General features: G+C 37.8%; 1 protein-coding gene across 2 annotated transcripts in view; it reads right to left on the bottom strand.

Annotated features, from left to right (window-relative positions):
• The window catches only part of LOC130846811 (myb/SANT-like DNA-binding domain-containing protein 3), a 128,870-nt gene that overhangs the window by 34,168 nt on the left and 77,694 nt on the right, over positions 1 to 17,008 (bottom strand). For both annotated transcript variants that reach the window (XM_057725270.1, XM_057725272.1), the window contains one exon: positions 16,909 to 17,005. In XM_057725270.1, the coding sequence (XP_057581253.1) occupies positions 16,909 to 17,005 (97 nt within the window). The remainder of the gene's footprint in view (positions 1 to 16,908; positions 17,006 to 17,008) is intronic.

Genomic DNA, 17,008 nt, shown 5'->3' on the forward strand with positions numbered 1-17,008 from the left:
TCAAGAAACTGTAAATTTAAACCACGAGATACCATCATGTTCACTAAAGAGCAAAAATTAAGAGGACAATACCAAGTGTTGACCAGGATGGGGAGCAAAGGGAATTCTTATCCTCTGCCAGAGGGAGAACTTACTTGTACAACCACTTTGGAAAACAGGCATTACCAGGAAAAGCTAGACTTGCATGTGCCCAGCAATTCCACTACTGAGTAAGGCCCTTGAAAACCTCTTATGCATATGCACCAGAAGACATGCACAAGAATGTTCCCAGAGCATTATTCGTGAAAACAGAAGACTGGAAACAATCCAAATGTCCATCAACATTAAAATGGACTGTAAAAGGATGTGGAACAGTCAAGCAACTGAATTCAACTAAGCAGCTCTGAGCATTAACATGAATAAATCTCAAAAACATAATGCTAAGCAAAAGATACAAATACTATGATTCCACTTATACAAAATTCAAAATCAAACAAAAGCCAAATAATATATGATTAGGAGGGTTATCATGTGATAAAACTATAAAGAAAGCAAAGGAATGATTTCCACAAAATTACAGTAGAGTAGGTGGATCAAAGAAAGATGCAATTGGGGAGGGTCACAGGGAAGCAGCTCTGAAGTATTGACAACGCCCTCTATTTCCTGGCTTGGGAGGTAGGAGTCACCATTTGTTTCATTTTTGTATATTAAACTAAATGTGTGAGTTTTCATAAACTTTTCAATATATACTCTGTTTCACAATTAAAGTTTAAGGCAACAGAAAAAAACTTTAAATTCCTAAGAGTATTTACTAACAAGTCAAAAATGGCTTTTTTCCATTTTTAAAGGGAGAATATGTGACAGAGACCACATGTGGTCCCCAAAACATAAAATACTTATATCTGGTCCTTTATAGAAAAACTTTGCCAACTCCAGGTTTAAGGGATAAAAGTGGGCAAAACTGGGAGGGCAATAAAATAGAAACAGTGGCCAATGGAAGAAAGTATTATAGAACAGTTTCAGGAAAAGGCTCAGCAACAGAGGCAAGATACCATACCAATCTGGTAAGGAGACAGTGACTCAGCAAAGGGCACTGCAGCTCAACAGGAACCACCTTGATCACATGTAGGAAAAGTCTACTCCTCAGTGGGATGGTACCACTGCATGTAAGACCAAGGACTGTGAGAACAACCATCGCTACTGTTTTCACTAGCACGTGAGGAAAGAAAATGACATCACCATCTCAAGGAATATCCAGCTCAGTGAAACAATGAACACAGGAGGACAGTATTAGACCCTAAAGGCTGCTGACACTACCAATCACAGTGGTTCCAAGTGTTTGCAGACTGGAGACGGCAGCAGAGGGCAGGATGCCCAAACACAGGAGTGTGCACTAAAATAGAAAGAAATCGCTTCAGCAAACATGCCAAATTCAAAACACTTAACAGCCACTTATTCTGCACCTACTGCAGGGCAATAGTCACATTTGCCTCTTTAATCATGACAACAAATTATGAATGGGCAAGTTGAATATGAAAGAAGTTAAAAAGCCTAAGATCACAAACCTAATGAGTGACTGAGATGGTGTTCTCTCCACTCATCACAGCTGTCACATAAAACAGACATCTCAGCAGGGAAAGTGACAGATGAAAGGAGATAAGCAGTTATTTTCCACATTTATATCACAAAAAATCTTTTCACTAAATTGGCCTTGCTTTTCTCTCAAACACACTAGGGACACTCCTGCCTCAGGGCTTCTCCTCTTCCTGGAACACTTTCCCTCAAACATCCACTCAGTTTGATCCCTCACCTTTTTCAAGTTTTATCTCAAATCTTAAACGAACAGCCAAAAGTTAAATCACTAAGCACCAATTTAAGAAATTACAAAAAAAGCAATGGAATAAATCCAGTGAAAACAAAACAAGAAGGGAAAAACACAGATGACATGGATATAGATATAGATTTATAGATACATCTAAAGAGAAATAGAAAACAAAGTTACAACAGAGAAGAGCAATAAAGCCAAAAATTGGTCCCTTGAAAAGACTTTCAAATCGACAAAAACAGGATGAAAGAAAAACAGTATTTTTAAAAAGACTACAGATTATGGTTTAAAAGATAATAAAAGTTTATTGTAAACAACTTTATGCCAGCAAATTTGAAAACTTAGGTGAAATGAATAACCTTTAAAAAATATTAACAATTAAATATGACCAAAAAAGAAATAGAAGCTGAACGGTACTAAAATCATTACAGAAATTAAATCAGTTTAAAAAAATATCCCTCAAAGACAGCATCAGATCCAGGTGTTTTTTTTTTTTTTTTTAAAGAATTCATGAACACATTCATTCCAGTCATTCAATAAATAGATAATTCTATTCTTATACAAAATCATCCAGAGCATAGAAAGAATACTAATTCATTTTATAAGGCCATATAACCCCTCAAAACAAAGTAACAGATTAAAACTCACTGAATAAAAATGAATAAAAGAAAAGCTCACCCTTATACAAGATAGAATACCAACTAATAATGCACAGGCACAAAAAGATATTGCAATCATAAAATAAAAACAGGATGCTATAAAAAAGGAGCATGAGAACAAAAGTGAGCTCTTAGAAATTAAAAGGACAGGAGAAATGACAAATTCAAAAAAAAAAAGCAAAAAAATTTTAAATAGACAATAGAGAAAAAGAAAATTAAAGGACTAGTCCAGAATGTCCAGAATCCAAATAACAGAAGTACCGGAAATAGAAAAGAAAGGAAAGGAAGTCATCACAGAACTAACTGAAGAAAATTCCTCAAATCAGAAGTCAGTAAGATTCTAGGAACTGTGAAATTGCATTATACTGGGGACTAAAAGGAGATTCTACATGCTTCAAGAGAGAGAAAAACAAATCATATACAAAGGACCAGGAACCAGAGTGGCTTCAGACTTCAACTGGAAGCTAGAAGACAACAGAGCAATGCTTTCACAATTCTGAGGGAAAATTATCTCCCACCTAGAATCATGCACTCACCAAGTTATAAGTATTAGGTGTAGGATAAAAACACCATAAATATAAGATCTCACCCTGTACCCTTTCTCAAAGGCTACTAAAAGATATACTACAGGAGGAAGAATCAACATGGCAGAGTAGGAGGACGTGTGCTCACTCCCTCTTGCAAGAGCACCAGAGTTACAACTAACTGCTGAACAACCATCCACAGAAAGACACTGGAACTCACCAAAAAAAACCACCCCACATCCAGAGACAAAGGAGAAGCTGCAATGAGACGGTAGGAAGGGCACAATCGCGTTAAAATCAAATACCATAAATGCTGGGTGGGTGACTCACAAGCTGGAGAACAGTTATACTGCAGAAGTCCTGAGGGTTCTGAGCCCCACGTCAGGCTTCCTAACCTGGCAGTCCAGCAACAGAAGGGGGAATCCCCAGAGAATCAGACTTTGAAAGCCAGTGGGATTTGATTGCAGGACCTCCACAGGACTGGGGGAAATGGAGACTCCACTCTTGGAGGGCACACAAAAAACTGTGCTCACCAGGACCCAGGGGAAAGGAGCAGTGACCCCATAGGAGACTGAACCAGACCTACCTGCTGGTGTTGGAGGGTTGCCTGCAGAGGTGGGGGACAGCTGTGGCTCACCGAGGAGACAGGGGCACTGGCAGCAGGGGTTCTGATAAGTGCTCATTGGCGTGAGCCTTTCCAGAGTCCACCATTAGCTCCACCAAAGAGCCTGTAAGCTCCAGGGCTGGGTCGCCTCAGGCCAAATGACCACCAGAGTGGGAACACAGCCCCACTCATTGGCAGACTAGCAGATTAAAGTGTCACTGAGTTCCACCCACCAAATCAGATTAAAGTTTTACTGAGCTCCACCCACCCAACCCAACCCACCATCAGTCCCTCCCATCAGGAAGCACCCACGAGCCTCCTAGACAGCTTCCTCCACAAGAGGGCAGACAGCAGAATCAAGCAGTATCAGCACAATTTCATCTTGTGGAACTGAAAATCACAGCCACAGAAAGATAGAGAAAATGAAAAGGCAAAAGACTTTGTACCAGATGAAGGGACAAGATAAAATACCAGAAAAACAACTAAATGAAGAGATAGGCACCCATACAGAAAAAGAATTCAGAATAATGATGATGAAGACGATCCAGGACTTTGAAAAAAGATTGCAAGCAAAGATTGAAAAGTTGCAAGAAAAGTTTACCAAAGACCTAGAAGAATTAAAGAGCAAACAAACAGAGATATGCAACACAATAAATGAAATCAAAAATACACTAGAAGTAACCAATAGCAGATTAACTGAGGCAGAAGGGCGAATAAGTGACCTGGAAGACAAAATGGTGGTAATCACTGATGCGGAAAAGAATAAAGAAAAAAGAATGAAAAGAACTGAAGACAGCCTAAGAGACCTCTGGGACAATGTTAAACACACCAACATTTGCATTATAGAGGTCCCGGAAGGAGAAGAGAGAGAGAAAGGACCCGAGAAAATACTGGAAGAGATTATAGTTGAAAACTTCCCTAACATGGGAAAGGAAATAGCAACCCAAGTGCAGGAAGCGCAGAGAGTCCCAGGCAGGATAAACCCAAGGAGAAACACGCCAAGACATATAGTAGTCAAACTGACAAAAATTAAAGACAGAGAAAAGTTATTAAAAGCAACAAGGGAAAAACGACAGATAACATACAAGGGAACTCCCATCAGGTTAACAGCTGACTTCTCAGCAGAAACTCTGCAAGCCAGAAGGGAGTGGCACGATATATTTAAAGTGATGACTGAGAAGAACCTACAACCAAGAATACTCTACCCAGCAAGGATCTCATTCAGATTCGAGGGTGAAATCAAAAGCTTTACAGACAAGCAACAGCTAAGAGAATTCAGCACCACCAAACCAGCCTTACAACAAATGCTAAAGGAACTTCTCTAAGTGGGAAAGAGAAGAAAAGGACCTACAAAAACAAAAACAAAACAATTGAGAAAATAATAGGAACATACATATCGATAATCACCTTGAATGTAAATGGACTAAATGCACCAACCAAAAGACACAGACTGGCTGAATGGATACAAAAACAAGACCCATATATATGCCATCTACAAGAGACCCGCTTCAGACCTAGGGACACATACAGACTGAAAGTCAGGGGATGGAAAAAGATATTCCATGCAAATGGAAATCAAAAGAAAGCTGGAGTAGTGATCCTCGTATCAGATAAAATAGACTTTAAAATAAAAAATGTTACAAGAGACAAGAAAGGACACTACATAAAGATTGAGGGATCAATCCAATAAGAAGAGATAATTATAAATATATATGCACCCAATACAGGAGCACCTCAATAAATAAGACAAATGCTAAAACTATGAAAGAGGAAATTGACAGTAACACAATCATAGTGGGGGACTTTAACACCCCACTTACACCAATGGACAGATCATCCACACAGAAAATTAATAAGGAAACACAAGCTTTAAATGACACAATAAATCAGCTGGATTTAATAGATATCTATAGGACATTACATCCAAAAACAGCAGATTACACATTCTTCTCAAGTGCACATGGGACATTCTCCAGGATAGATCACATTTTGGGTCATAAATCAAGCCTTGGTAAATTCAAGAAAATTGAAATTGTATCAAGCATCTTTTCTGACCACAACGCTATGAGATTAGAAATCAATTACAGGAAAAAAACTGAAAAAAAACACAAACACATGGAGGCTAAACAATATGCTACTAAATAACCAACAGATCACTGAAGAAATCAAAGAGGAAATCAAAAAATACCTAGAGACAAATGACAATGAAAACACAACGATCCAAAACCTATGGGATGCAGCAAAGGCAGTTCTAAGAGGGAAGTTTATAGCAATACAATCCTACTTCAAGAAACAAGAAAAATCCCCCCCAAAAATCTAAACTTACACCTAAAGAAACTAGAGAAAGAAGAGCAAACAAAACCCAAAGTGAGTAGACAGAGAAATCATAAAGATCAGAGCAGAAATAAATGAAATAGAGACAAAGAAAACAATAGCAAAAATCAATAAAACTAAAAGCTGGTTCTTTGAGAAGATAAATAAAATCTATAAACCTCTAGCAAGACTCATCAAGAAGAAGAGGGAGAGGACTCAAATCAATAAAATTAGAAATGAAACAGAAGTTACAATGGACACCGCAGAAATAAAAAGCACCATAAGAGATTACTACAAGCAACTATATGCCAATAAAATGGATAACCTGGATGAAATGGACAGACTCTTAGAAAAGTATAACCTTCCAAGACTGAATCAGGAAGAAATAGAAAATATGAACAGACCAATCACAAGTAATGAAATGGAAACTGTGATTAAAAATCTCCCAACAAACAAAAGTCCAGGACCAGATGGATTCACAGGTGAATTTTATCAAACATTTAGAGAAGAGCTAACACCCATCCTTCTCAAACTCTTCCAAAACATTGCAGAGGAAGGAACACTCCCAAACTCATTTTATGAAGCCATCATCACCCTGATACCAAAACCAGACAAAGATACTACAAAAAAAGAAAACTACAGACCAATATCACTGATGAATTTAGATGCAAAAATCCTCAACAGAATACTAGCCAACAGAATCCAACAACACATTAAAAGGATCATACACCATGATCAAGGGGGGTTTATCCCTGGAATGCAAGGATTCTTCAATATATGCAAATCAATCAATGTGATACACCACATTAGCAAACTAAAGGATTAAAAACCACATGATCATCTCAATAGATGCAGAAAAAGCTTTCGACAAAATTCAACACCCATTTATGATAAAAACTCTCCAGAAGGTGGGCATAGAGGGAAACTACCTCAACATAATAAAGGCCATAGATGAGAAACCCACAGCAAACATCATTCTCAATGGTGAAAAACTGCAAGCATTCCCTCTAAGATCAGGAACAAGACAAGGATGTCCACTCTCTCCACACTATTCAACATAGTTTTTGAAGTCCTTGCCACAGCAATCAGAGAAGAAAAAGAAATTAAAGGAATCCAAATTGGAAAAGAAGAAGTAAAACTGTCACTGTTCACAGATGACATGATACTATACACAGAAAATCCTAAAGATGCCACTAGAAAACTACTCGAGCTAATCAATGAATTTGGTAAAGTTGCAGGATACAAAATTAACACACAGAAATCTCTTGCATTTCTATACACCAACAATGAAAGATCAGAAAGAGAAATTAAGGAAACAATCCCATTCACCACTGCAGCAAAAAGAATCAAATACCTAGGAATAAACCTAACCAAGGAGGTTAAAGACCTGTACTCAGAAAACTATAAGACACTAATGAAAGAAATCAAAGAAGACACAAACAGATGGAGGGACATACCATGTTCTTGGATTGGAAGAATCAACATTGTGAAAATGACTATACTACCCAAAGCAATTTACAGATTCAATGCAATCCTGATCAAATTACCAATGGCATTTTTCACAGAACTAGAACAAGAAATTTTACGATTTGTATGGAAACGCAAAAGACCCCGAATAGCCAAAGCAATCTTGAGAAGGAAAGACGGAGTTGGTGGAATCAGGCTTCCTGACTTCAGGCTATACTATAAGGCTACAGTGATCAAGACAGTATGGTACTGGCACAAAAACAGAAATATAGATCAGTGGAACAGGACAGAAAGCCCAGAGATAAACTATGGTCAACTAATCTATGACAAAGGAGGCAAGGACATACAATGGAGAAAAGGCAGCCTCTTCAATAAGTGGTGCTGGGAAAACTGGACAGCTACATGGAAAAGAATGAAATTAGAACACTTCCTAAGACCATACACAAAAGTAAACTCAAAATGGATAAAAGACCTAAATGTAAGGCCAGACACTATAAAACTCCTGGAGGAAAACATAGAAAGAACACTCTTTGATGTAAATAACAGCAAGATCTTTTTTAATCCACCCCGTAGAAGAATGGAAATAAAAACAAAAATAAATAAGTGGGACCTAATGAAACTTCAAAGCTTCTGCACAGCAAAGGAAACTATAAGCAAGATGAAAAGACACCCCTCAGAATGGGAAAAAATATTTGCAAATGAATCAACAGACAAAGGATTAATCTCCAAAATATATAAACAGTTCATCCAGCTCAATATCAAAAAAATAAACAACCCAATAAAAAAATGGCCAGAAGACCTAAACAGGCATTTCTCCAAAGAAGACATATGGATGGCCAAGAGGCACATGAAAAGCTGCTCAACATCACTAATTATTAGAGAAATGCAATCAAAACTACAATGAGGTATCACCTCACACAGGTTAGAATGGGCATCATCAGAAAATCGACAAACAGTAAATGCTGGAGAGGGTGTGGAGACAAAGGAATGCTCTTGCATTGCTGGTGGGAATGTAAATTGATACAGCCACTATGGAAAACAGTATGGAGGTTCCTTGCAAAACTAAAAATAGAATTACCATTTGACCCAGCAATCCCACTACTGGGCATATACCCAGAGAACACCATAATTCAAAAAGACACATGCACTCCAATGTTCATTGCAGCACTATTTACAATAGCCAGGACATGGAAGCAACCTAAATGTCCATCAACAGATGAATGGATAAAGAAGATGTGGTACATACATACAATGGAATATTACTCAGCTGTAAAAAAGGAATGAAACTGGGACATTTCTAGAGACATGGATGGACCTAGAGACTGTCATACAGAGTGAAGTGAGTCAGAAAGAGAAAAACAAATATTGTATACTAACACATATATGTGGACTATAGAAAAATGGTACAAATCAACCGGTTTGCAAGGCAGAAATAGAGACACAGATGTAGAGAACAAACATATGGACACCAAGTGGGAAAAGTGGGGAGGGTTGGGGGGGGAATGAATTGGGAGACTGGGATACCAAATTGTACACTCTAAATATATGCAGTTTATTGTAAAAAATAAAAAAATAAAAAGTTAAAATAAAATAAAATAAAATAAAATAAAAGATATACTACAATGGGAGAGTAAAATCAAAAAGTTAAAGGTAAAATATACAAGAAAAGGACTTTCTAGGTGGCACAGTGGTTAGGAATTTGCCTGCCAATACAGGGGACATGGGTTCAATCCCTGCTCCAGGAGGATCCCACATGCTGAGGAGCAACTAGGCCCGTGTGCCACAACTACTCAGCCTGTACTCTAGAGCCCGCAAGCCACAATTACTGAGCCCATGTACCACAACTACTGAAGCCTGAGCACCTAGAGCTCGTGCTCCACAACAAGAGAAGCCGCCACAATGAGGAGCCCATGCACTACAACAAGGAGTAGCCCCAACTCGCCGCAACTAGAGAAAGCCTGTGTGTTGCAACAAAGACCCAACGCAACCAATTAATTAATTAATTAATTAATTAATTAAAGATAAATAAAAATAAAATACAAGACACAGAATATCTTATGTAGGAGAGAGGTAAAGGAATTTCTAGGATGATGCCTGAGGTACAACAAAAAACATATTTGGTGTTTGTCCCCTGTTCCTGGCAGAGCTCCTAAAACCCCTGGAACTTTGAGTGACAAGAGAGTCTTTTGTTTGTTTTGTTTTGTTTTTGTTTTTACAAATTTTTAATTTATTTATTTATTGACTGCTTTGGGTCTTCATTGCTGCATGGGGGCTTTCTCTAGTTGTGGCAAGCAGGGGCTACTCATCTTTGTGGTGTGTGAGCGTCTCATTATGGTGGCTTCCCTTGTTGTGCAGCACAGGCTCTAGGCACATGGGCTTCAGTAGTTGCAGCACACAGGCTCAGCAGTTCTGGCTCGCAGCTCTAGAGCACAAGCTCAGTAGTTGTGGCGCACGGGCTTAGTTGCTTCAAGGCATGTGGGATCTTCCTGGACCAAGGATCAAACCCATGTCCCCTGCATTGGCAGGCAGATTCTAAACCACTGCGCCACCAGGGAAGTCCCAAAAGAGTCTTTTGTATGCTAATGAGATGACTCAGCCCTCTCCTTAATTCTAAATCATTTTAGCAAATTATAGAACCTTAAGGGAGGTCCAGATTAGTAGCATCCTGGGCAGAAGTGCAGGGGACCTCATTTGCAGCTAGTGTCTAAAGCGTGGGCAATTTGTGGGTCCAAGCACTCAACCTGTGGGGTCTGTGCTGACTCTAAGAAGAGCATAAAAGAAATTAATTGTAGGGCACCCAGTTGGTGAAGGAGACCTGGAAAATTGATTGTTGTTGGAAAAGACACAACACTGAAGGAAGATCCCAAGATGACAGCTATATTAAGAGGGCAACCAGTCTACACTGAAATATTGGTTTTACTCTGTGGATAGTCATATTGCTGGCTGCCATTACCAAGCTGCCCACTGCCCTGTTTTTAGCCAGAGGACAGAAAGCCCAGGTAAGCCTGGCTCAGATTATCTGTACTTGCCTTGATGAAGTTCCTGCTCTCCCCTTCATGTCAACTGTCTGAACCAAATGGGCACGCTCATTTAACTGACATACTCCAGAGAGCTGGAGGTCAGCTACAGTGAGACTGGAAGTAGAAAACACAGAGCAGTCCACTCTCTGATCACATTTCTGCCAATTATCCATACCTGGGGACACGAGAGAATCCTGCCAGATGTCTCAACTATGAGCCCTGTGACATTCCCCATGATTCACTTGGGGTCTTGGCCACTGACTTCCCCAGAAAGGAATCCTGTAAACCAGGAAGCCAAAAGCCAGACTCTGACACAGAGACTGTTCAGTGTGTCTTCTTCTGTAACCCTTCATCTAGCAGTGCCAGCTAGGTCAACACTTGGTACTGTGAATTTGGCAATATTCTATTTTGTTCCCTAGGTGTTAGGTACACAGGTGTAGTATTCTCTAAATTGCATGTGTATGTTTGAAACACATCTGTGTGCAAAATGTACATTTTATCAAAAAGGATTTAAATAAAGTGTAGAGCAGTATGTATAGTGTGCTGCCATTAGTTTAAAAAAAGGAAAGGAAGAGAATACGTGTACATACTTACTTGTACATGCAAAAAATACCTCTGGGAGATTAAGAAACAGATCACAGTGACTGCCTCTAGTGAAGACAATTGGGTAGCTGAGGAACAGGGGTGGGAAACAGACCTTCTACTGTAAAGCCTTTTAAAGCTTTTGAATTTCTAACACTGTGATTTTCAAAGTAACAAATGCATACATACATACATACACACATAAGATGAATAAATTCAATGACTTCTCTGATTTAGCTCTAGGAGTTTGGCAAATCACAACTCTGAGTCTTTAATAATAGGGATAATACCTCAAACACTGGTGACAGAATCAAATAAGCTTTTGTAAAATACCATTTGAAATCATCAAACACTATGTACATCTGAAAGGTATTATTATTGAAAACTATCTATCCTGTCTCTTCCTTTCTCCCTACTGTACATAGAAAATGTCATTCCTTCCTCATACAGTTAAGTTTTATCTGGCAGTTAGGAGAACACTGGCTTAAACTAATTCATGTAAAGTTATTCATATTTCACAAACACCTAATGAAGCCTGCAACAAATTCACCTGCTACAAGTTCCTCACAATACTTTCTTTCTCACACATGTTAAATCCTCACAATGACCCTCTGTGAGGCTCTAATTTAACAGGAGAGCCCTGTGTGAACTGTCACGCATTCAACAAGACCTACAGAGGGAGCCTAAGATATCCAACCTTGTGGCAAGTTCCTCCAACATAAAAACCAACAAGACAAAGTCCCCGAACTCAGGGAGCTCACAACGTGTTAGTGATCCCAACAGTCTAAGTGCTGTGGTGGAGGTGGTTCTTCTCAAGACCAAGGAGGAACACAGAGTTAGTCACCTAACTCACAGGGACTACAAAAACAGCAAGGGAGGCTGCTAGGAAGAGGTGGTGAAGTCATGCTTCATCCAAGCTGGAAGGAAGAGTAGGAATTAAACAAGTAGATATACAGGGGTGGGACTTCAGGCAATGAGAATAACAGAGGCAAATTATCAAAGAGCAACAGAGCATTCAGAAAACTGCAGGAGGCCATGGGGATACTGTGTTCTGCATTTTAAAATCTAACCTCTCAAAAGAAACCATTACTGGCAGCTGTACAGAAATACAGGAAGACATTTCTGGACAAAGGATCCTATCATTATTAACATCTGGGTTATACTTGGTATAAAATAATGTTTAATAGTGTTTATTTCCTGTTATCAGAGCAAAATGGACAACATACAAATTATTTTTCCATTATAATCTAAGGGGCCTTTGTAGAAATTTATTAAACCTAAATAGTTTTAAATGTCTAGTATTCTAAATATCCAGAGTCAGGCAATGCTAAATGATGAAAATTATTGTCATCTCTGATTAGGAAGAAATCAGAAATGAAGAGTAAATAATGGTAGCAAAGTATTTCTTTGGTTGTTCTTTTTCAAAAAGTATATGCAACTTCCAGAAAGCAGGACATAATCGAAAACACAGATGTATAGCATTACTCTCTGTTTAAGCAACAACAACAAAAAAGATTTCATTCCACTTTCTGAGGGAGAGATTCATCAGACTGTGATAGTGGCCAACAACTGTATCCAAACAGAAAATGGTACCATAAACGACAAAGATGTCCAACAGGTGAATTAACTGCTTCTCCACATCGTCTGTCATACTGTACACCTACATGATTCTTTCTTTGAGCAACTCTGAGAGCTTATATCACTCAGGGGAGAAGGGAAATCATCTCCAAAGTAATTGACATCAAAAAGGCAGAAAAGCAGGGACAAGTTCCATGAAGTACATGGCAAACAAAGTTCAAAGGAATAACTGGAGGATTTTTATAACTTGCCTGTATTGATATTACGCCAGATGATTCTACAGGCTGCTCAGATCGTTGATGGCAGGGATTTAGGTCAGGTATATAAAAGGTCTACTTGGCTAAAGGACTACTATGACTATATGGCCCCACTGTCCAGACAAACAGCTGAGGGCTATCTTGCAGCAATAACCTCAGCCTTGGACAGATTAGAAAGACCATTTAGATACAGGGGGGTGTGGTTGCTAAGAACATATAGTTCAAGAAATAAAATTTTCTGTAAAGCAGGTACTGTTTCCAAGTTTTAAGACTAAATAGAAAGTCTAACCACTGTATTTCACAATGGTTTTGATGGAATACTGAACCCTCAACCACAGAGGAGTCAAATTTCTTAGAATCTCAACTACCTAGCTCTAGGTATAAATTCAAAAGGTGAGCATCAATGAAAACAGCTATCACAAACTCATGCAAAGCCCATGATGCCATTAGAGAAACACAGTGTGCTTCAGGAAGAAAGAGGAAAAAAGCCTCTCACAAGCAAAAAAAAATTATAAATAAAATAGCCACTGAGCAGACAAGAGAGACAAAATTCATGCAATATATGAAGTTCATATACTTCGCTAAGAACCTATTTACTCTGATTTTACATTTAGAACTTATTCCTACATTATAGTTCCTACAAGCATATTATTTCCTATTTCAGGGAAGCAGAGAAGCAATGAATAAGCTGGCGTCATCTACAGTCAGAATCACGTGCAAGGCATATTGACAGTACCCAGAAGCAACAGCAAAGAGCTTGACATGGAAGAAGAAAAATCATTTTTATAAAACAGACCTAGAACCCAAAACACAAAGCAGAATGGCGCCTTTAAGTAGAGGTGAAACAACTACCACTAAGAACATCAGTGGCCTCTGAGAACATCATGGTATTACACACGTGTGCACAACACAATGGATAAATCCCTTGTTCATGAGACCTATGCTCTGGTTCTGCTGCTTAATCACAAGACATTCAGCCTCTTCTGAGCTCAGTTCCACCTGTAAAATCAGGATTATATTTTCTTGCCCTACCAGACTTCCATAAAGAGCTGAAAAAATAATTTATGTAACAATCTTTGAAAACTGTAACACACAACACATGACTCTAAGAATATGTTAGAATATGTTTTGTAAACTCTAAGAAGACAATATATTAAAATAAATTTCCATTTAAATGGCTAAATAAAAAACTAGCACTTCTCTTAATAGCAGAAAATTAACCAGGTTTTTTCCTATTAGCAAGAAAAAAAAGGAGTTTTAAAGCAAGAGATTTTAGCATCTGAAAAAGAATAGATAGATATAAGTATACCTGAATCACTTTGCTGTACACCTGAAACTAACATAAGATTGTAAATCAACCATACTTCAATAAAAAAAAGAAATTAAAAAATAATAATAATAAATTAACCAACTACAAAAGGAAAAAAAAAAGATTAGCTGCCCTTTGGAAACCACATAGGTTATATATAGCATTTCTTTTGACAGGAAAGACATTTCAAAATGAGAAAAGATAAAATATTTTTTAAATGAAAAATGAATACCCATACCTAAAAATGCAACATAAAATAAAATATCTATTGTAGTTACATTATAGAGCAATATTTTTAAAACTGTAGGTCATAATCAGTATAGAAAATATTAGAGTACATTATTTTTAGTAAAGGTTAAGAATTATTTTACAGAATTTCGTTTTACTTAATATCTATCATTACTATGTATATACATACTTATTTTCTAGGTAAAGATACAAATTGCTTCCTTAATGTTCTCCTATCATTGCATCAGTTTCCTGGCCTGGTCTTGGATGCCTGTCCCAATCTATCCACATGCTCCTCAGGAGGCTCCTCAGCCTGTGTGCTCCTTACTATTGGTAAGCCCTTCCCTGGTATATGCCCACTTTCGTATGCTTACAGCCTGTACCTGCAAGAACAGCATTTATAAGTTCTCAAATAGACACACACAAAATGAATTTAGTATATACAAAAGAATTGCTCTGATAGGGCACAGGCTACACTTTGTATCAAGAGGAGGTATGTAGTATTTGTTTTTTTCTTCCTGGCTTACTTCACTCTGTATGACAGACTCTAGGTCCATCCACCTCACTACAAATAGCTCAATTTCATTCCTTTTTATGGCTGAGTAATATTCCATTGTATATACGTGCCACATCTTCTTTATCCATTCATCTGTCAATGGACATTTAGGTTGCTTCCATGTCCCGGCTATTGTATATAATTCACTTTGTTTTACAGCAGAAACTGACACAATACTGTAAAGCAATTATACTCCAATAAGGATTAAAAAAAAAAAAAAAAGAGGAGGTGTACATAGCATGATGCGTATTTTATAGATGTCATACTTGGGGCCAGCTCTGAGACTACATGAATGGAATCTGTTCTACTTCCAAGCAAAAGATCTCTTCTCTTTCAATAAAGGGATGAAAAATGGTAGCAGAGAAATGTTTAAAACAGGACTGAAGAGAGGTACTGTCAAAGGAATATTAAAAGATCAACAGACCAAGCCAATCAATCACTGAAAGCCATTCAGACTCTGAATACTATTATAGAACAGTCCTGAGGAAAAACACTGAAAAGAACCAAATACTGGGTTGGCCAAAAATTTCATTTGGGGTTTTTTTTTAAGATGGTATGGAAAAACCCAAAAGAACTTTTTAGCCAACCCAACAGCTACAAAAATACACACACACACACACACACACACACACACACACACACACACACACTGGTGTTTCATCATGTCATATCATTAGTACAAAGAGAGAAGAAGAAAACATAATATTTATTACCTGTTCTCTCTGCAAGTCCACAATGCTATCACTTCTCTCATGTTCTACAGACCAAAATCTACTTTGGAAAACATGTTCCTCAAAATCAATCCACTCTGATTGAAACAGATGGACATGTCAATCCAAATGACCAATGTGCAGAAACAGAGCAAACTCAGGTTTTGCTGAAATCACTTTTTATTGAACTTGTCTTTTGTCAATTCTCACCTCCTTTGAAATATATATCAAGTAAATTATGACATTTAATTTTACCAAGTGCCAGACAAATAGCTGATTCTGTACCAAAATACTGAAAACATGGTGATCCTCATTTGTAAAACTCACTTTGGGCGTAAATGCTAATTAAACCATACTACCATTGATCAGTAAAAGCCTCAAATATGCATTTAAGGGCTGAATAAAACATGAGTCTGGGAATTCACAGTGAAAATACACATGAGTAAGAAAGAAAGTGCAAATCTCTATAAAATAAGTGTTTTCAAATATGCACTAAGGGGAAATTGAGGAAGTAAAGAAGACCCATTTGTGCTATATAAGGTCCTAAAGACAGCATTAAAGCTTTTAAAATCAACTATGCAAAAAGCAAGCACCACAGGGAAATGAAAGAAGGCTGATACTGGGAATAAACAAACTGGAATCTGGTGAAAGGAAGAAACAAACATGTCTGTGTTGATGAGGTCCACATTGCTACCACCCCACCAAACAACACCCTTCTCACGGGGAGTGCACAGGACACTGGACAGACAATGCTGTCCAGCCACAAAACCCACCCTAGCGAAGGCTGAACATGAGTGAGAAAGGAAAACAAAATGTCAGTCTGTGTAGCTGAGATTTCTAGAATTATATAGTATTTACCTACTTTATCAAATTTTGAAAGTTTTGGACTTTTCTTAATACACTGAAATACATGAAAAGTTTGTGTTTACAAATGCAAGTTAAGGAAAACTATCATTGATACTAGTTGAAAATATAAAAGTAAGACAATTCCAAATAAGAGTAATTCTGATGCATAAAATTAGCACTTGGTATAACATATATAAAACTATCAGTGAAAAAAAAGGCAGTGGTAAAAAGAAAACAATTATAAATGGATTTCCATCCTAAAACACCTAAACTGACTTAAATAGCTATAGTATTATATCAACTTAAAAGCCAACAGACTAGCATCAAACAAAAAAATACAGAAGGCACACACAAAATACACAGAAGCAGGTTAAACAATACTTTTCTATAATATAATATTGCTGACGATTAACCTCCAAGCGAGTTTATCCCTTTCCCTCAATCAACTCACCCAACATTTTCTGCATCTTCATCACACTCAGCTTTGTATTTGCAAGGTCCACACTTGGAGTGTTTTCTGTGAACTTCTGCCCCTGACCCTTCCTCTTCTG

The sequence above is a fragment of the Hippopotamus amphibius genome, chromosome 2 (assembly GCF_030028045.1).
Source record: "Hippopotamus amphibius kiboko isolate mHipAmp2 chromosome 2, mHipAmp2.hap2, whole genome shotgun sequence".
NCBI lineage: Eukaryota > Metazoa > Chordata > Mammalia > Artiodactyla > Hippopotamidae > Hippopotamus > Hippopotamus amphibius.